The sequence below is a fragment of the Carcharhinus amblyrhynchos genome, chromosome 4 (assembly GCF_965287045.1).
Source record: "Carcharhinus amblyrhynchos chromosome 4, sCarAmb.v2.hapA, whole genome shotgun sequence".
NCBI classification, from domain to species: Eukaryota; Metazoa; Chordata; class Chondrichthyes; order Carcharhiniformes; family Carcharhinidae; genus Carcharhinus; species Carcharhinus amblyrhynchos.
The window spans coordinates 112495789-112516668 of record NC_137327.1 but is presented as its reverse complement, the minus strand read 5'-3'; the positions used below and the strand labels follow the sequence as shown (position 1 = coordinate 112516668).

At 41.9% G+C, this 20880-nt stretch overlaps 1 protein-coding gene across 4 annotated transcripts in view; it reads left to right on the top strand.

The window, feature by feature from the left end:
- elf1 (E74-like ETS transcription factor 1) overlaps window positions 1-16217 on the top strand; it is a 264760-nt gene extending 248543 nt beyond the window's left edge. For 3 of the 4 annotated variants that reach the window (XM_080187728.1, XM_080187727.1, XM_080187726.1), the window contains 6 exons: window positions 4740-4847; window positions 5524-5703; window positions 6897-6980; window positions 11411-11603; window positions 12653-13063; window positions 13839-16217. In XM_080187728.1, the coding sequence (XP_080043854.1) occupies window positions 4740-4847; window positions 5524-5703; window positions 6897-6980; window positions 11411-11603; window positions 12653-13063; window positions 13839-14790 (1928 nt within the window). In that variant the 3' untranslated portion in view covers window positions 14791-16217. The remainder of the gene's footprint in view (window positions 1-4739; window positions 4848-5523; window positions 5704-6896; window positions 6981-11410; window positions 11604-12652; window positions 13064-13838) is intronic. The other variant, XM_080187729.1, reaches the window with a different exon arrangement.
- The last annotated feature ends 4663 nt before the right edge of the window (window positions 16218-20880 follow it).

Sequence of the window (20880 nt, the reverse complement as noted above, 5' to 3'; positions counted from 1 at the left end):
ATCAAGAATGTATTTCACGTGAGATTGTTTTTCAGAACTCTGGCCTGGCCATTTTGGAAATAATTGCAGGTGAAGGTTAGTCTTAACAAAATAGTGATATCTGTTGCCAGTTTACAGCTTTTGCGGAGTCTGGCTGACTTGTAGGAGTGATTGTGCCCCCTCCTTAAGGAAGTACTGCACTCTGTGCGCCAACCTGGGGAAAGTTGTGCAACTTTGATGGTCGATGGATTTCCTGATTAAGATAGCTGTAAAGTAGAAGTAAGAAAGCTTCTAATAGCTATGAGCTGGAGGATTGAGATTAATGCTGCAATTGGGAAGTGGCAGAACAATCGACAGCGATACTTAGTTCGAACACATTGTAATTGTATCCACTAGATTTCCTATAATTTTCCATTAGCAGTATGGGCTGTAGTTAATGCAGTTCTGAACCTGTTGACAGTAAAGCCTTGTCTATAATACATTAATCTTGCAAGGTTTAAAGAGGCTAGTGTGTATTGCATCCTGAACCATTTTGAATGGCAGACTTTGAAAACAGTTAGATTAAGATAAAGCTACCAATCTTATAACACAGCTGCTTGAAATCTAGCCAAAGATCTACTAGCGATGTAGATGCTGGGGATGAGGCAATATTAAGAGCTAACCATTGAGCTGAGCTGTTGGAGAAGGAGGATGCAAGAGGCGGTTTTGGAATTTCCCTGGAGTAATACACACAGTATAATTCCGACTGGGAGCTTTTATGAACTTTACTAACCAAACTACAAAAAGCAATAAATTGTCATTTGTGTCCTGCACAATTTTATTGCAACAAGTTTGAGTTATTTGATGCTCTCTCAAGCAGTGTTACATTTAAACCACCCTACTTTGAGCAAGTGGAAAACATTGATCAATAAATATATTTATATAGAACTATATTTTGTATTTCAGTTGTGAATATATGAGGCAAATATATGAGAAAACTTTTAAATAGCTGTTGTTTGTGTTGATTGCATTATGCTGGGATTTGCATTATTAAAGGTGCTACAATATTCTGCCACTGCTTCCCACTTCTGACCTGCTCTTGTAGCCAGAGTATTTGAATGGCCAGGTCAGTAAAGTTTGTGGTCAATGGCAACTTCCAAGATGTTAATGGAGGGGTCTCAGTGACACCACTAAATGTCACAGGGAGATGGTTACTTTTTCTTTTGTTGGAAATGAAAATTGTGCGGCACAAACAATGTTTGCAGTTTGCAGTTATCAGTTCTGGTCTGAATGCTGTATCGGTCTTGCTGAATCCAGGCACAAATTGCTTCACTATCTGAAGGGTCACAAATGGAAGTGAACACTGTGCAATCATCAGTGAATATCTCAACTTTTGACCTCTTGATAGAGGGAAGGTCATTGATGAAGCTGATGAAGATGGTTAGTCCTAAGATACGACTCAATGGGACTGTAGCAATGGTCCAGGAATGAGGTGATTGACCTCCAAGAGCCGCAACCATCTTCCTTTGCGCCAGGTATGACTCCAACCAATGAACAGTTTTCCCCTGATTTACATTGATTTTACCAGATTTCTTGATGCCGCATAGTGTCAAATATTACCTTGATGTCAACGGCAGTCACTCTCGCCTTACCTTTGGCGTTCAGCTGTTTAGTCCATGTGTGGACCAATACTGTAGTACGGTCTGAATCTGAGTGGGCTGTAACTTCCAAATTGAGCATTGGTGAGCAGGTTATCGCTGAGGAAGTGCTGCTCGATGATGCCTTCCATTATTTTGCTGATGATTGAGAGTAGACTGATATAGTAACTGGCCACGTTGGATTTGTCCTCTTTTTGTGGACAGGACACACTTGGTGATGTTTCCATATTGTTGGGTAGCTGCCAGTGTTGTAGTTGCGCTGGAACAACTTGGCAAAGGGCATGGCAAGTTTTAGAGTGCGAATCTTCAGTATTGGTAACTGGGATGTTGCCAGGGTCCGTAGACTTTGCTGTAATCTGTGCCTTCAGCCAGTTTTTGATGTCATGTGAATCAAATTGGCTGAGGACTGTGATGTTTGGAACATCAGAAGGCCGAGATGCATCATCCATTTGGCATTTCTTGCTGAAGATGGTTGCAAGCGAGTAGAGCATTTAAAAGCTTGTACTGAGATACTTTGTTTTCAGAGAAATTGTGTAATGATACATAAGAAAGTAATAAGTGATATTGACACATCAAAAAACATTAAACAGATGGATTCCGGTGGAAAAGAATCCTCGTATGTTGTTGCAGCCAGTCGTATAATTATTTTGTTCACAAATGGTTAAAAATATGTTAAATGTTAGATCCACTCTGAGACAAATCACCAAAAATGTGAATCCTTTTATCATATTTAATGGAGCCAGAATGTCTACGGTTCTTAGCTGACATTTGTATAGATACAAACGGGCTTTGCAATCTACCTTATAGCTGGCTGGGGTATTGATTTGAAGAATGCAGTAGCCTGAAAGAGGCATCCAACTGCACCTCCGCTGATAGAATAGTGCCTTGTTTTAGGTTTATTAATGCTCATCCCTTTCTAGGGTAGTTCCCCTTGTGACTTACCAAGGAAAATTTGCTTACAGAATATAAAGTGTTCAGTATGTATGTGCTGCACTTCAGACTCGAAAGAAAATAGTAGTCATTCAAAGGTTTTTTTTCCACTTTACCTGTATGTATGTGTGCAACTATGCACTTCTCGGTGCATACCAACAATAGTTGGCCACCAGATTTTGCCACTGTGGGGTGACACAGCAGTTAGTACTGCTGCCTCACAGTGCCAGGGACCCGGGTTCAATTCCAGCCTTGGTCACTGTTTGTGTGGAGTTTGCACGTTCTTCCCATGTCTGTGTGGGTTTCCTTCGGGTGCACCAGTTTCCTCCCACACTCCAAAGATGTGCAGGTTAGATGGATTGGCTGTGGTAAGTTTCCTCTTAGTGTCAGGGGTAATATATAAATACATGGGGTTGCGGGAATAGGTTTGGGTGGAATTGTTGTTGTTGCAGGTATGATGGGCCGAATGGTCTCCTTCTGCACTGTAGGAATTCTATGGTATACAGCCAAGTGTGAGGTCTATAAAATATCTCTTCAGAGCAGTATCATAATCCACTGTGGATGGAAAATAATATTAGCTGAAACACCATGAGCAATATCATGGAAAGTCTATCAGTGTTTTGTAGGTTATAAGGTTTTCTCCCTTTTAAATGAGTTTAGTTTAAAGTTTATTTATTAGTGTCACAAGTACACCTACTTTTACACTGCAATGAAGTAACCATGAAAATTCCTTTGTCGCCACACTCCAGCACCTGTTCGGGTACACTGAGGGAGAATTTAGCTTGACCAGTGCAGCTAACCCGCACATCTTTCAGACTGTGGGAGGAAACCGGAGCACCCCAAGGAAACCCTTGCACACTGGGGAGAATGTGCAGGCTCTGCACAGACAGTGATTGAACCTGGGTCCCTGGCGCTGCGAGGCAGCAGTGCTAACCACTGTGTCCCTTTATCTCACTTTACAAGATCTCGTAAAAGGCTGATATTGTGTCATTACTGCAGAATGTTCCAGCACTGAGGTGGATTTCCCCACATTTCAAACTGCAGTGGGTAATGTCTAGGGTTAAATTTCAGCCGGTGTGGTTCCACAGTAATGAACCACTGCAGAGGCAAAACCTCAATAATATTTCACAGTCAGGGTCTGTGGTATATGCATACAAATACACATCAGTTGGTGCTGCTGCAAAAATTCAATTTCTGATATCAAATTCAATCAGATTCACCTACGTAAGTGTAAACTCTGATTCTAGTGCCCCTTTTATATTTGGTAACTACATGCATCGACTGTCCGCTGCAGGGAACCTGAGGGCGGTAGGGGAATAATGGCTTACCCTTCAGTTGGCACGCTCGCTTCGGCTGCCTGGTGCAATGCAGATGGGAGTTTGTTAATTTATTTTTTTTTGAGCAGCCTCAGCTACTGGTTTGAGTTGTACTTCTGATTTTCTGGTTCTTTGTAGATTGCTGCCAAGGCGCGCTCACTTGCGGAGAAGTCAGCGTTGCTGCCAAAACACTGAGAACAGTGATTAGTTGGCATCTCCATCTTACCCTAGAGAGTTTGTGAGAAAACACTCATTTAGGCTTGATTGCCCTCTTGTTGGTCATGTAACACGAGGACTCTATCGTCGATTGCAGTTGCCGTGTCTTGTTCATTCTTATTTTAGCGTGCTAGTTACACTGCCAAGGCGCACTCTTGTGCGCCTGACCATTTTTTTAAAACTCCAGCAATTTGTCAGTCCCAATTTGTTGGTGAAACGTTCAGGCCAGCTTTTGAGCTGTGTATGGCATGTTGGGGGCACAGTGGTTAGCACTGCTGCCTCACAGCGCCAGGGACCCAGGTTTGATTCCCGGCTTGGGTCACTGTCTGTCTGTGTGGAGTTTGCACATTCTCCCCGTGTCGGCGTGGGTTTCCTCCGCGCGCTCTGGTTTCCTCCCACAGTCCAAAGATGTGCAGGTTAGATGGATTGACCATGTTAAATTGCCTCTTAGTGTCAGGGGGACTAGCTTAGGTAAATGCATGGGGTTATGGGGATAGGGCCTGAGTGGGATTGTGGTCTGTGCAGACTCAATGGGCCAAATGACCTCCTTCTGCGTTGTAGGGATTTTATGATTCTGTGGGCTTGTTGTGCACATTCCTGTAAGACTGCAAATCTTTTTCAATGTCTAATCTACTTTGGCGGATCTCCCTTTGCTCCTCAGTGGAAGCTTCGTGTCAGGGTGAAGATGAAACGATGGAGACCATCGAGGCAGCTGAAGCACTACTGAATATGGAATCCCCCAACGCGATCTTGGATGAGAAGAGAATGTGTGAGTTTTAAACAAGTGTATGCACTTCCTTTCCCTTCCCCTTTGTTGTAACATGCAGAAAAGGTCCTTTGGCCCATTGAATCTACTCCGACAATAACCACCACTACAGTTGTGCTGATCCCATTGTCCGGCACTTGTGCTATACCTTTTCCTTAATGTTTCAACTGCTCATCCAAATACTTTTTAAAAGTTGTAACGCATTTTCCTTTTCATCTCTGAGCCAACCTGATGCAATTATTTGGTGTGCATGGGTCCTAACATAAAGTAAGTGTCAACTGCATAAAAAGTTCCACCTCATGGTTAGGCCTGTGGCCTGAAGCCCAATTGTAATGAATTCTATGGGTTTTCCTCAAATAGCATCGATTGAATGAGTACAAATTTCTGGTGCGCTTGTCAGAATGAATGAGAAGTAAAGTGCTAACTGATGGAAAATGTTCAGCCGTTACGACATGGTGCAGTTAGTGCACTGTGTAAAGAAATCTCCTTGCTGATCTGTCAGCAGCACAGGCACGTTGGTGCCAAACACTCAGCATGTTCTACTTGTGAAAAATAAATCCTCAAATCAATGTCTTGTCAACAAAACCTTGAAAAGTTATTTTCTGCCCCCTTCCTCCTCCCACCAACCCCCCTCCCACCCCATTCCTTCCCTTCCCCTCCTACTGAAATCCCTGTTTAGTTCATCAATTCACACATTCTCTGGATGGAGAAATCACTGCGTCTGCTCCTCACCTATCTGTCACATCAGATAAGCTGCCAGAGGTAATCAACAGGTCTTCAGCTTACGTGGCAGGCGATGAAGATGATTCTGCAGATGAGTCGCCCAGGAAACATGCACTTAAACAGAGGAAAAAGAAAGGTAAATTCTAGATTGATGGACAGTGTCAGCAGGGAAAGGAACAAAAAAAAAGGTGTCCAACACCATATAGTAAGGATACTTATAGTCCAGATTCATTTTGCCTCCACTTTTTTGTGGAACACTTGCATATTTAAAGAGGCAAATCTGTTTGTTCTCTGGGCACTTAAAGTATATCTGAGATTTTATTGACATTCCCCCTTTTCACGCTTGTTTTTTTGCTCTAATATAGCATACAAATTTCTGAGCAAATGGAACATTCTGTATCTGGCCGATAAGTCCGTAATCTCCTGACTTTATCATGTTTCAAGAAAGTGCATTTAAGTTGAATGTCCAAAACATGATGGCACAGTGGTTACCACTGCTGCCTTGCAGCATCAGGGACCCAAATTTGATTCTCAGCTTGGGTCACTGTGCGGTGTTTGCACGATCTCTCTGCCTGCGTGAGTTTCCTCCCAGAGTCCGAAAGATGGTTAGGTGCAATGGCCATGCTAAATTCTCCCTCAGAGTACCTGAACAGGCACTGGGGAGCGTGGCGATTAGGGGATTTTCACAGTAACTTCATTGCAGTGTTAGTGTAAGCCTTACTTGTGACACCAATAAATAAACTTAAACATGTTTTCAGGAGTGAGACCAAGATGATCTGAATAGTATTTGTGTGTGATCCTTTGTTCTGTGTTTAAAAGACTGAAGTTAGATCCTATGGGAACAAGCTCAAACTCCGTGAGTGATAAATACCGTGTTGCACTTTAAGGCTTTAGTATGCCCAACACTTATAATATTAGTTTTGCATTGATGTGTAGCCAAGTACGTATACAGCAACATGGGAATGGTTGTATAACTACATGTTTGGTCTAAGCATAGGATTTTAACCGACCAAGCCACTTTCAATTGAGGCCATTCATGAAAGATTTGCAGTTCCAGAACTAATGGGTTTCCTGATTATCTGAACGTCTTTTAAAACACCAGGACCATTTCTGCAGCTGAAATGCTATCAGCAGTAAATCAGTGCTCATCGAGAGCATTTCTGCAAATTGCATTTCTGTTGGTTGTTATTAGTGACTGGCACACAAGCACAGACACATGCACGTGTTACTGTGGCCAGCATGTGAGCTGGTCCGCGCTGTAGTTTAAAGAGCGGCGTTAATCAGAGAGCACCACGTGCACGCACTGAGCAATGTGATTTGATTTTCCAGGTCGGAAGATGAAACCTAGTCGCCCCTCTTCGCCTGTCACAGCTCCACACCTTCCAATTAAAAAGAAAAATAAGGATGGAAAAGGTAAAGCATTATCAGGGTGACAGCTCGACAGTTGTGCAAACATCGTGATTTACCGTTTCAGTGTGTTTTTGTGTCATCAGCAAAAATGATGCGATAACACTGAGTGATGGATCTGCTGATAACACCAAAAACATGGTTTTTTTTCCTTTTTGTGGTCTTTGCTGTTCTTCTACTTTCACCTCCCTCCTTTTCTCCCCTCCATCAGCTCAGAATTAGGCATTATCAGTTTTAAACATGATGGCTGGCATTTGCTGCAGAACCAGGAAGGAATCCGGTATGGCCAGCCATCCCATTGCTCGAGAAGGATCTGGGAGTTTTTAAATGATAAAGATCTTAAGGAACATAGATCAAAAAGCAACCTGTTCCCTTGTTGCCTAATATCGTGAGGAATGGTCTTTGAGCGTGCACGGATGTAGTACCAACATTGAATTCTTTAATGATGGTTTGCAGCCAAATTCATTGGTGTCACTCAAGGGAGGCAGTGGTGTAGTGGTGTTTTCGCCAGACTATTAATCTAGAAATTCAACTGATGGTCTAGGCATCTGGGTTTGAATCCTGCCATGGCAGATGGTGAAATTTGAATGCAACGAAAAAAAAGAATCTGGAATTAAGAATCTACTGATGACCATGAAACTACTGTTGATTGTTGGAAAAACCCACCTGGTTCACTAACATCCACCAGGGTAGGAAATCTGCTGTCCTTCCCTGTTCTGGCCTATATGTGACTCCAGAGCCACAGCAATGTGGATAACTCTCAACTTCCCTCTGAAATGGCCTAGCAAACCTATCAATCGCTACTGTAGCATTTCATTGAATGTAGCTCACCATCACCCCTCGAGCAACTTAAGGATGGGCAATAAATGGTGACCAGCCAGTGATGCCCGTGTCCCATGAATGAATTAAACAAAAACTCCTCCCTCTCCATTTCCTATGAGTGTGCCTGTGTTCTGTCTTTGATCTGAAAGTGCTGGTTACTTGTACTGGTGACCCAGAATGGGAAATGTTTCATTCTCCTGGCTCTCTTCACTCATTTTGCCCATCAAAAAGTATGCAATTCCAACTCCTCTTAATTCATTGCTCTCTAAATTGCTGCTGTTGGCACAATGCTTCGTGTAAGGCAAATGAGAATGGTATAAAATAATACAGTGCTGGGGGCTATTTGGCTCATGCTGCCTGGAATAACAACAGGGTGACTTACTGATCTTTCTCAAGTTCCCAAGAAAGATGTCAAGCTGAGGCAGACTACCTCAGGGCAGACCAAGGGGCAAGCTGCCTGCCAATACTTTAACCTCAGACCTGCAGCTGCTGCAAAAGAGTCATTTTATTAATGGAAGAAAAATTAAGCTCCTTGTTGTTTTGTGAGCAGAATTAAAGAGGGTCATTTTAACCTGACTCGCTGTGTTGGATCCATTGGAAAGTTGGTTTTACAACCTGCTGAACACACTTTCAATGGAGAGAAAATGGGTACGATGGAATTCAGCATTGCACCTGAGCCTGTTTGTTTTGGGTGGCTTTGGTTAAAATGTCCTGTACAATGTTTGAAGTTTGATTACTTGGACAAAAGAAGAGGTATGGCACAAGTACCAGAGGTAGGTGCTACCTTGCAAGGCTCAGGGAAATGAAGGACCTTTAGGAAATAATGCATTCGGTGATGCCGCAATGCATTCAGCAACTTCCTTTGCCATTCTCGTAGCCTTCACATTAACAATACGCCAGGTGCTACCTTGTATATGGATTTTCTTTCTTTCTTTCTTTCACTGGATGTGGACATTGCTGGCCAGCGTTTATTGCCCATTCCTAAATGCTCTTGAGAAGAAGGTGGTGAGTCGCTGCCACCTTGAACTGCTGCATGTGGTATAGGTAGCGATACAGAGATTAGGAAGGGAGTTCCAGGATTTTGACCCAGTGACGGTTTGGGAACTGCAATATCGTGTCGGAGAGTTTTGCAGCATAGAACGAGATCCTTTGGCCTATTGTGTCTGTGCCAGGCGTCAAACACCCATCCGTTCTAATTCCATTTTCCAGCACCTGGTCCATGGTGTTGTATGCTCTGGCATTTCAATCAATGCTCATCTGACTGCTTCTGCCACCCTTTCAGGCATTGATTTCCAGATTCCCACCACCCTTTGGGTAAAGAAGGTTTTCCTCAAATACCCTCTAAACCTCCAGCTCCTTACCTTAAATCTATGCCCCTCCATTAAGGGGAAAGGTTCTTTACGATCTATGCTATTGATATCACTTATAATTTTGTCCACTTTGAGGTCGTTCCTCAGCCTTCTCTGCTCTAAGGAAAGTAACCCCAGCTTATTTAGCCTCTGTCCATAGCTGAAACGCCCCAGCCCAGGCAGCATCCTGGTGAATCTCCTCTGGACACAGACTTCCAGTAAGAAGTCTCACAACACCAGGTTGTCATAAAAACAACCTTAGACCATTACCCTCTGCCTCCTGCAATAAGTCAGTTTTCAACCCATAAAATCCCTAGAGTGCAGAAAGAGGCCGTTCATCCCATCAAGTCTGCACTGACTCTTTGAAAGAGCAAATTGCCCTGGGTCCCACGGGCTTCTTGATAAGTCTGTGTGGACCTTGTCAAAAGCCTTACTGAAACCCATGTAGGCTACATCAACTACACTGCCTTTATCTACACACTTAGTTTTCTCCTTGAAAAATTCTATCAAGTTTGTCAGACATGATTTCCCCTTGACAAAGCCATGCTGACTATCCTTGATTCACCCTTGCCTGTACAAGTGGGGATGAATTGTGCCTCAGAATATTTTTCCAATGATTTCCCTAGCACTGACATTAGACTCACTAGGCGATAATTACATGGTTTTCCTCATTTCCCTTCATGAATAATGGTACCACGTTAGCTGTCCTCTGGCACCTCGCCTGTGGCCAGAGAGAATTTGAAAATCAGCTTCAGAGCCTCTGCGATCTCCTCTGTGGCTTCACACAGCCACCTATAGAATACATCTAGTCTGGGGATTTATCCACTGTTCAGCCCACTAAAACTGCCAAACCACCTCCCTCTCAATGCTAATCTGGTCAATTATAAGACAGCTCCGTCCTCCACCCCCCCTTCTATGTCTACATTATAATTATCAATAGTGACCACAGATGCTAAATATTCATTTAATACCTCACCAAGTCTTTAGGCTCTTTTGGGAAGTTACCGTTTTGGTTCCTAATGGACCCTACTCTTGCCCTTGAAGTACATAAACATCCTGGGGTTACCTTTATTTTACCCACCACTGTTTTTCCCTCCTACTGAACTTTCTATACTCCTCTGGGGCATCCAGTGTTTTGGGCCCCCTGAATCTGCCATATGGCTTGCTTTTTTTCCTTATCCAGTGCTGTATATCCCTTTACGTCCAGGGTTGTCTGAAATTGTTGGTCTTGCCCTTTACCTTTACAAGAACATGTTGGCATTGTACTCTCTTCATTTCCTTTTTTTGAATGACTCCCACTGCTGTGATGTGGATCTTCCTACAAGTAGCTGCTTCCAGTCCACTTTTGCCAGATCCTGTCTTATTCCATTAAAATTAGCCTTCCCCTAGTTCAGAAACCTTATTTCTGGTTCATCTTTGTTCTTTTCCATAATTACCTTAAATTTCACCGAGTTATGGTCACTATCATCAAAATACTCCCCCACAGCTACCACTTCTCCGGCATCATTCCGTTAAATTAGGTCAAATAACACTCCCACTTTTACAGGCTTCCCATGCTGATTTTTCCTCGATGATGCCAGAATTCTTGAGTGTTAATGAAGCTTCTGTCATCCAGATAAACTTATACGTTTTAGGTGTTGAACAGGCTTTGGGTAGTCAGGAATTGAGTTATTTGCTGTAGAATTCCCAACTCATGACCTGCTTGTGTAGTCACAGTATTTAAATAGCTGGTCCAGTTTGGCTTTTGATCAATGGTTACCCCCAAAATATTGTTGAATTCACTGCTATCAATGGTAATGTCATTGAACTTCAAGGGGTGGTAGTTAGACTGTCTTTTGTTGGAGATGGTCTTATCTAGGGGAAGGCTTGATCGTAACAAATCAAGGTCTGGTAATTCCGTCACTTAAAAAAGACAAGTGCCTAGTGCGTTACAATAGAAATAATTATTTTGGTTTCTTAAACAGAGATTTGTGGTGGTGACAAGTTAGTAAAAAGATTCGTACTGGCTTCAGTTTCCTTACAAATCAGCAAACATAACGAAGCAGATCAAGAGAGATAATAGCAATGGAAAGTTTCATAAATCCAGCTCTTGTTGGATCACCTTGGGAAAAGCACTTCATCTTTGGCTATTTGTGAACACATGAGAAAATCAGTTTTGCTCTTCCTTGTGTCTTCATGCTGAATTTTATTGTGTGGTTTCTAAAGTGGTCGAACAGTAACATAGTCAGCCATCATTTTATGACATATGGCTTTTTCCTTTTCTAGGCAACACAATCTATCTCTGGGAGTTCCTCCTGGCTCTCCTTCAAGATAAAAACACTTGCCCAAAGTACATCAAATGGACACAGAGGGAGAAGGGAATCTTTAAGCTGGTCGACTCAAAGGCTGTGTCCAAACTGTGGGGCAAACACAAAAATAAACCTGATATGAACTATGAAACAATGGGTAGAGCCCTTAGGTGAGTATGGCCAGCGTTAATGCAGTTTTCACAACGGGAATCAGTTCAGTCTTGTTGGACACAATACCGTAGCCAGTGCACTGCATTAAGACCGTAGGCCATAAGACATAGGAGCAGAATTAGGCCACTCGGCTCATTGATTCTGCTCCAACATTCAATCGTGGCTGATGTTTTTCTCATCCCCGTTCTCCTGCTTTTTGCACATAACTCTTGATTCCCTTATTAATCAAGAACCTATTCATCTCTGCCTTAAAGATACTCAGTGACCTGGCCTCCACAGCTTTCTGCGGCAAAGAGTTCCACGGATTCACCACTCCTTGGCTGAAGAAATTCCTCCTCATCTCTGTTTTAAAGGATTGTCCCTTTAGTTGAGGTTGTGCCCTCTTCTAGTTTTTCTAGTGGAAACATCCTCTCCACGTCCACTCTATCCAGGCTCGCGGTATCCTGTAGTTTCACTAAGATCACCCCCCAGCTCATCCTTCTAAATGCCAAGTACAGACCCAGACCCCTCAGCTGTTCCTCATACGACAAGCTCTTCATTCCGGGGAATGAACCTGCTCTGGACTCTTTCTATGATCAGCACATCCGCCCTTAGATATGGGGCCCAAAACTCCTCACAATACTCCAAATGGGGCCTGACCTGAGCCTTGTTCAACCTCAGTAGTACACGTCTGCTCTTGTATTCTCTCGACATGAATGCGAACATTGCATTTGCCTTCCTAACTGCCACTGAGCCTGCCCATTAACCTTAAGAGAACCTTGAACAATGACTCCAAGTCCCTTTGTGTTTCTGATTTCCTAAGCATTTTCCCATTTAGAAAATAGTCTATGCCTCCATTATTCCTTCCAAAGTGCACAACCTCACACTTCTGCACATTGTGTTCCATCTGCCACTTCTTTGCCCACCTTCATTGTCTTACCTTTTGTGAGTTTTTAAAGAATTATTTTGGGTTGGATCCAAACTTCCTTTTAGTTTATTTTTGCCCTGTTTTGGCTTGTATTATTGAGTGGCTAGGAGAATTGTGAATGCTGTTCTTGTTCCTTTTTAGGTATTACTATCAGAGAGGCATCTTGGCCAAAGTGGAAGGTCAGCGGCTGGTGTATCAGTTCAAAGAGATGCCAAAGGATCTAGTGGTCATAGATGATGACTCAGCCGAGCACACTCCATCTAATTTGGTGACCCCCTCCAGTTACATGGCCACATCGCCAACAAAAAGCAAAAGTGCCGCCCTTGGAATCTCTCAGTTGCAAAATGCGAACAAAGTGACAGCTGTGCCACAGAGTGTACTGGTGCAGCACATCAAGCAGGAGAATTCTCCGCCCAGCCAGAAGGCAGGAGGACAGCAGGGTCAATTTTTACAAACCATCCAGGGATTACAGAGCAATCAAGTCTTTCAGCAAGGGTCGCCAGATGTCTCCAAGGTTGCTGTGACTATGTCGTCAGCTGGAAACGCAATGCGGTAATGATGAACTTTACTGCGGTTTTAATGATTGTAATTTTCAAATGGCTTTTGCAGAAAAGCCTCACACTCCCGTTTTTCAGAAATGCTCAATATCGTGTATCACATCACATTCATTACTTGTTGGACTTGGTCTTTATTTATTAGTCACAAGTAGCTTACATTAACCCTGCAATGAAGTTACTGTGAAATTCCCCTAGTCGCCACACTCAGGCGCCTGTTCGGGTCAATGCACGCAACTAGTCTTCCAAAATTATAACTTTGAAAGTATTTCTTGGATGGCTGTATACTACATAACTTATCCTGTTTCCAAAGCTATTTTCAGTACGTTTACCCAATATGTCTGTATCATCTGGCTTGTATTTTTAAGGGATTGGGTTAGTCGGATCAGGTTCGTGGATAGAGATGCTATTAATAGACCCAAGCATGATTTTCTGTAAAGGGCAAGGAAGTTGGGGCAAGTTGTGGAAGACTAGATGCCGCATTGAGTTATGATAGAGTTAGCAATGTTTGAGTAACATAGTTTGACAAGGAAAGGATGTGCACTGGCTTTTGGAGTGGATGGGAAAGGAAGAATAAAATGCTTCTGATTAAATGGGCATCATTTGCAAGTTATTGAATCATCTGATTTGGACTTGTCATGTGTAAATACTTATTTTTGAAAGTATTAAATGTTTTCTAGAAGAATTTTTCCAGCAGGTATTCTCAATGTCTAATTTGTTGTGCCTCAGGTCTTCAGATTGCTTCATGATTGTTTTCTTCTCCTTTAATTCAGCAGAACAGTGAGTGTCCCAACACAGGTTCCTGTGGTAATGACGTCTGGCTCGCATGCGGTCGGTACTCTAATGTTGCAAACGATACCTCTTACAACAATGCTGTCTGGAACAGATACATTGAACAACTCTCCTTCCAAAGTTATTTTACGTGCCATTCCATGTTCGGAAGGCTCAAAGGAAACAATCACCATTCAGGCCACCTTGTCTCCCACAGGCACAGATGTCTCCAGCTTATCTGAGATCCAGCAAGCCCAAGTGATTGCGACCGGTTTTTCGTTATCTGATGGTGGTTTTCAGCCTGTGATAAATAACTCTGTGCATTCTTCCTCCGAGGCCATCACACAACTAGTGACCATCAGTAACAGTGGTCAACCAATGGTTGCCCATCGTCCAGGCAGCGTAATCGCCACCGTACTCAAACCGCCCGAACCCATTCTGGACACTACCGAATTCCAGACTGCAGTCACAAGTGCGAATGCCACCAGCCCTGAAGTCAAAATGGCAGAAATGGAGAGGGAACTTGAACCTAGTTCAGATGGCGAGCCAAACTATCAGCATCTCCAAACTGTGATGCTGAGCAGTACAAATGGTATTGCAACATCTGTCATAAAGGCTGAAGGAATGGACAAAGACTTTGAAGCTACTGTGCAAGGCTCTGAACACCTCAACTGTTCGTTGTCACACAGCCCAAATTGTGCTCTCACCCCTGTAGTGAAACTGGAAGCCAATGAAGATTGCTTGGTGCTCCAGCTAGAACCAGACAATAGGCATGATCAGGATAAAACTCTTGCGGAAACCAATCTGCAGGACGCTATGCCATTTCTAAAACTGGAAAGTGCCCAGATGCTTTCAAATGCAGCAAGCATGCTTAACTATCCCAGTCACATGGCTCCCAGTCCAAGTGCCATATCCACTTCTGTAGTGGTTAAATCAGAGCCAGTAGATTTGTAAATACTGTAGAAAACCATACCTTTGTATCTTTCACACATGTTGGACCTTTGTTTGTCCAATTATAGTCATTTGGAGGATTGTAAATAAGCAGTTATTGATTCATAATCTTGGTCAGAATATTTAATACTGTACCCAGATCATAACTCAGTCACAGTATCATTTGAAAGAAATCCATGCATCAAAATCTCGAAAATAATCAAGAGACCTAAAAGCTGCAGTAATTTGGTAGGTTTTGAGGAAACGTCAAAACCTTATGCTCCTTGCTTCTTTTGAAGCCACCTTTTCCTTTATTCTGCTACTGCACCAGAAATAATTAAGATGGGCCTTGATCTAAATCTGCTTTTACCTGGGCATCACAAAGGGGGACGCTCAGGTAAATGTTGTAAATGTTAAAGTTGAAGTGCTCAATTGCAAAGGTAGACTTTCTTCAAACCTGACTGAGCATTGGTTCTGGTGACCAGTTGGAAAAGCACTGCAGTGGCAGATCATCAGTTGGGTTGATGCATCCTGCTTTGAGAGGTTCAGAAATAGTCCAAATTTAAATCAATTGGAGTGAGAGTTAAGATTGCACTTGAGTGTCGAAGGACATGAATCCAGTTTAGTTTAGTTTTGTTTGCTTTGGCACAGCTTTCAATTACAGAGGATGTGCCCAGAATTAAAGAAGTCACAATATCTCAAATATTTTCCTATGGTTCTGTACATAGTCTTTTACCTGATGCGTGATGACAAAGTCCATCGAGGGTACTTTGTTCCTCTCTGTATGCTATTTCTTTTTCAACTCTCCTCCCCACTGCCCTCATAAAGAAAAAGAGATTACGTCCAACTTAATTATCCAAAGGGCATAATTTGGGTTGGTCTATAACGAAACAAAGCCTTTTTTTGACAATTTATCCTATTTATATTTTGTAAATTTGTGGCTGATAAACTTCTTTAAGGAATTTCGATTTCTTACCAGGAATATGATATAAACCAGATTTAGAAAATATTATTGAATGTGATTCAGGCCACCATAAGCATGGTGCTAACCAAGCTCAAGATGAAAATTTTATATCTAAATTGTGAATGCCTTGTAGGTTTGTTGCAGAATGTTATATTTTTCTTATATAAAATATGAAGAAAATTCTTCAGGAAAAATGTGAACTGGGATATTTTATAAAATGGTGGGATTTTTGTTTCCAAACAAAAAAATGTAAATATTTATCTTTGATATAACAAAAAGTCTACATTTACCGAGGTTTACTATTCTCTTGTATGCTCTGTGTTTTGATCTGATTCCTATCATGTTGTAACTGGGATACTCTTTTGTTCAGTGCTTCATTCAGAGGCCGATGTGGATATTGCAACCTCTTCCAGAGACAAGTCATGTGGTAGAGTGAGATTTCCTAAAAAGAAATAAATCCTTTTTATTTTACCAATTGTATAAATTAGCCTGGCTTTCCTTTTTTTTTGTTTTGAAATCATTTTGCGTGTAAAGTGGACCTCCAAATCCTCTGAGGAGGTTTTATCAAAATGTGCTTGGAATCTGTTCCTGCTGCCTTACTTGGCATCTCAGCAGCTGCTTTCTTGCAGAGGTAGGTACAAAGAGCTGTCACCCGCATTAGCAGAATGGAGGGTAGTTTGATCTGTTCTGCTGTATTAGCAAAGAGAGCATAAGCTAAACTAACAAAAGGACAATGATCCTGTTAAAATGCCCTTCTGACTGTAACAGTAATGGTTTGCACTGCATTGGATTTTTCTCTTGGATGAGTATGATCCTATAATTTGATTGGTAATCATGTGATCGTTCCCGGGCAAAGATTTTAGGGGCAGCAGGTAGCACAGTGGTTAGCACAGCAGCCTCACAGCACCAGGAACCCTTGTGTGACTCTGTGGAGTTTGCGCGTTCTCTCTGTATCTGTGTGGTTTTTTTCCAGGTTCTCCACTTTCCTCCCACAATTCAAAGATGGCTTGATTAGGTGGATTGACAATGCCAAATTGCCCCTTAGTGATCCAGGACGTGCAGGTTGAGAGATTAGTGTTGTAAGCCATGGGGTTACGGGGATAGGTTGAGGTAGTCGGCCTGTGTACGATCCCCTGCCAGAGAATCGGTGCAGATTTAATGGCCCACATTGCCTCCTTCAGCACTTTAGGGACTTTGTGACATTCTTGATCAAAATGCAGCAATGCAAATTTTGCAGTCAGTGGTGAATGAATAATGCTAACTATTCATTGCACCTTAACTCATCAATGGGTTTTTGCACTGAAACCTATGATTTGAAAGTTCATATTGACGGAGTGCCCTCTGCGCGAATCTGGTATCTGTGTGAACAGGGCAAGTAAAGGTGTGTCTCCTTAACCAATCAAATTGGTTTGATTTAGACTCAGCGGCCTGCTGAGTCTAAATCAAGCAAGTTTGAATATTTAGTTCAATGTTCAATCTTGGGGGGGAAAAAAAGGGAAGAGAAGTTAGGATTAAGAGGGCGAGGAAAGAGACAACGTAAAGAATTTTATGGATCAAGACTTCATACTTGTAACTGTTCAGTGATGGATAAGTTGTTCGGCTGTAATCAAACATGCATTACAAACATACTTGCATTTGAATGGCCATGTTACAACATTTTCTGAAGTGGTTACTCAGTATTTATCATGCAAATACCACAATTTATAACACACCATTTGTGTGTTTGAGTTTCTTGACATGCAAGTGTGCAATTCACCTCCCACCCCACCCTGCACCACTACTCTTTTGAACTTTACCATCTTTAACTTTTGACACACCTTTCTCCATTGTTACCAACTTGCCTTGGGTAACAATCTGATTACAGTGTTGCTAGGCTAATCAGCAAATATAACCCTCGTTCCAAAAAATTAGCCAACATGTCTTTACTATAATTTTCATTTTAAAACGGTTTGTTTTTTTCCAAACACACAACTACCAGAACATATTCCCAATTGTGGGTTTCTTGTATTTTCCATTTTCTCATGATTTCCTAACAATATACGAATTGGCCAGGAGTTGAACTTGGCACCCAATCAGAAGTGCCTATTGCCAGGAGGGGGTGAGAACCTGTGACGGCCATGCTGGGGGCTGCAGCTTCCTTGCCAGTTAGATTGCTCCTCGAAGGGCCACCATTGTAGTCCAAAGATGTGCGGGTTAGGTTGATTGGCCCTGCTAAAATTGCCCCTTAGTGTCCTGAGATGCTTAGGTTAGAGGGATTAGCGGGTAAAATATGCAGGGATATGGGGGTAGGGCCTGAATGGGATTATGGTCAGTGCAGACTTGATGGGCCGAAGGGCCTCTTCCTGCACTGTAGGGCTCTATGATTCTAAAGCTTCTGGAGGAGCAGTATGTTTCCAAAAGTAACTCCCAATTTTGGCATTTAACTGTTCATGTGTGATTGATGTCCAGTTAATGTCTTATTGACAGTAAATGTTGATAACTTCAGTGTTATTTTTACCACAAAATCTGGGGCCATAATTCCTTTCTGAAAGTCCTTGACAAAGTCATTCACACTATATTTTCCTACCACCCAAATGATTAGGCTGTTCTCACCTCATTTCAATTTTATATATATCATAGTTGGCAAAGCATCTCTAATATAAGCTCCTCTTCCCAACCTTACATGGTGCTTTTGGGATGTCCTGAGGATCAATCTATGGCTCCTCTTCTTCCTCATCTACTTACTACTCATTAGTGACAACAATCAAGTGGGAATTTCAATGCAGGGTTGGGAAATTTGGCAACCTGAATCTCAGCCAGCAGAACACATTCCCAATTGTTGGATTTCTTGTTTTTATTTTCATTGTATCATGATTTCCTAACGATATACTAATTGGCCAGGAGTTGAGCTCAGTGCCCAACAGATGTGCCAATTGTCAGCAGGGAGTGAGAGCAGGTGGCAGCCATGTTGGGGGTTGCAGCTGCCTTGCCAGTTATCTCCTCGGAAGGTCATGGGGTCAAAAGCCATGTGTGACAAGTTTTGGTGCAACACTCATACTGGCACTTGTGTTGGCCCTTCAGATTTCATCTCAAAACGTTTGCAGAGAAAATTACTTGAGACCCTGTGGCAAAATATAGCTTTAACATGCACAAGATTTTTTAAGCTCACCCGAAAAAAGAATAGAAAATCCCCAAATTTGAGTGGACGAAGTCCTGAATGTGCTCCGTGAGGAGTTTCAGGGGTCACTAATTGGGGGCAAGATGGTTTCCCATTCCTCCTTCCCTGCTAGCCCACTGAAAATATAAAACTACCAGAAGAATCAGATTGCCGAGATAACCTCCAGAGTTATAATTTTAATTCCTACCCACACAAAGTCTTGACCCTGTGGTCCTTTGGAAATTCCGGCCCAGGTGTCTGTTCCCATGTACACGTTGATACCCAGTTCTTCCAAGCTACTCTCGTTGCCTGGACACTTGGTTGATCACTTCCTTTAAGACTCCTTTTAATTCACCTCCTTGTCAAAGCTTTTGACCATCCCTTTGGTTTGTTAAAAATTATTTTCTTCTGACCATGACCCTGAAATTCATTGGGTTATTTTCCTAGATTAAAGGCACAACATAAATGTTGAACAGTTTCAAATCTGTTTTGGAAATTGCATATGTTCAAGCCATATTAAATATCTAAGCTTTTAGCCATTTTTAGTTTGGCACATCATCTAATACACTAAGATATATGGATAAGGTGATGCATCTTTACACTATCAGAAACTTCTGCTCAGTTTTCAGGTATTGGTTTTCCGTGCAAGTACAACTAGATTCTGGTTTGTGAGCAGTGGTAGAAATGGAAGCTAAAAATACCTTTTATAAAGTTGATTTAGCAAACTATTGCAATATGCCAGAGGATATTGGTGGTTAGTGAGTTTATGATGACTTTGCAGTGAAAGTGTTGCTGATGCAGTAATCGCCCCGTCATTCCTGATTTTTGACCAAGGCTACAAGCAAATCAACAATATCCTACAACAAGCTGGAAATTTGTTGTAGATCAGATGTTAATGCACCTTTAACCAATATATGAAAGTGTTGAATTAGCCTGGTGCTGTTGGGTTTAGTTGAAGGTCAAGTAATCAAACCAAGATGTGATGCCCTATTTAGATACAATGATTAAACTTTGAGAAATGTATAAGTGCTGATAATTTACCGACAACACCTCAAACAGATGTCCCTCGCCATTTATTTCCAATGTTATTTATTATGCCTATATGTAAATTGGCTGGCAAGTTTCCCACATTACAGCAATGGCTACAGTTCATTGCCAACAATGCTTTGGGATTTCTGAGGTAAAAGATACTAAATAAATAATATTTTCTTTTAATTTATTTCAATGTTGCTTTTGATTGTGATAACCACATCTTCATGACTTTTCATCTAGACATTTGTGTGAAAAATATATTTGGAATTTGGAACCAGAGGGGCCATTGGCACCCATTAATTTGTTTCTCAATTTGAGTTACCACTGTCAGCAGAATTGGAAGGGGGTAGGATTAGAGGATGAAGATGGGGCATGAATCATGCATGACTTGAATACAGTTGTATTTTATAGTCAATCCTTTTAGTTCAAGGCGTAGATGCAGCCAGGTACCAACTGAGTAGGGGAATTACGGATTGTCCTGAACTGACTTGGATATTCAGTCCTTTTAGTATATGTTACAAAATAAGAATTCATTTGACATTGGTGATTGAAAACCAATAGTTGCCGAATGTTTGCAGTATTTTAGAATTCCAGAATTCCTGCTGCTCTATTCATGTAATTACCATAGTCGTCTTTCTCTGTGGATCAGCTGTGACCATAAATCCCTTAGTCTTAACTTGACGAGAAATAAACTGGTGCTACGATTCAAGGGTTTACATCCTACAAAAATAACCCATGACACTAAACCTTTGCCCACAGAGATATTCCTGCTACAATCTTTGTTTGCCTTTTAGTACTGTTCACATTTAGTTACGGAATTAGATGGCTTTTTTTTGTACAAAGCGGAGCCTACTAAACTCAGCAAGCATTTCAGTGCAGTAATTTAAATGTGGTGGTGGTGTTCAGGGTAGCTTAATCTTTTAAAAGTGCTGCAATATGTGAAAACAACCCATTAACAAGCGATTTTCTTTCAGTGAGTGTT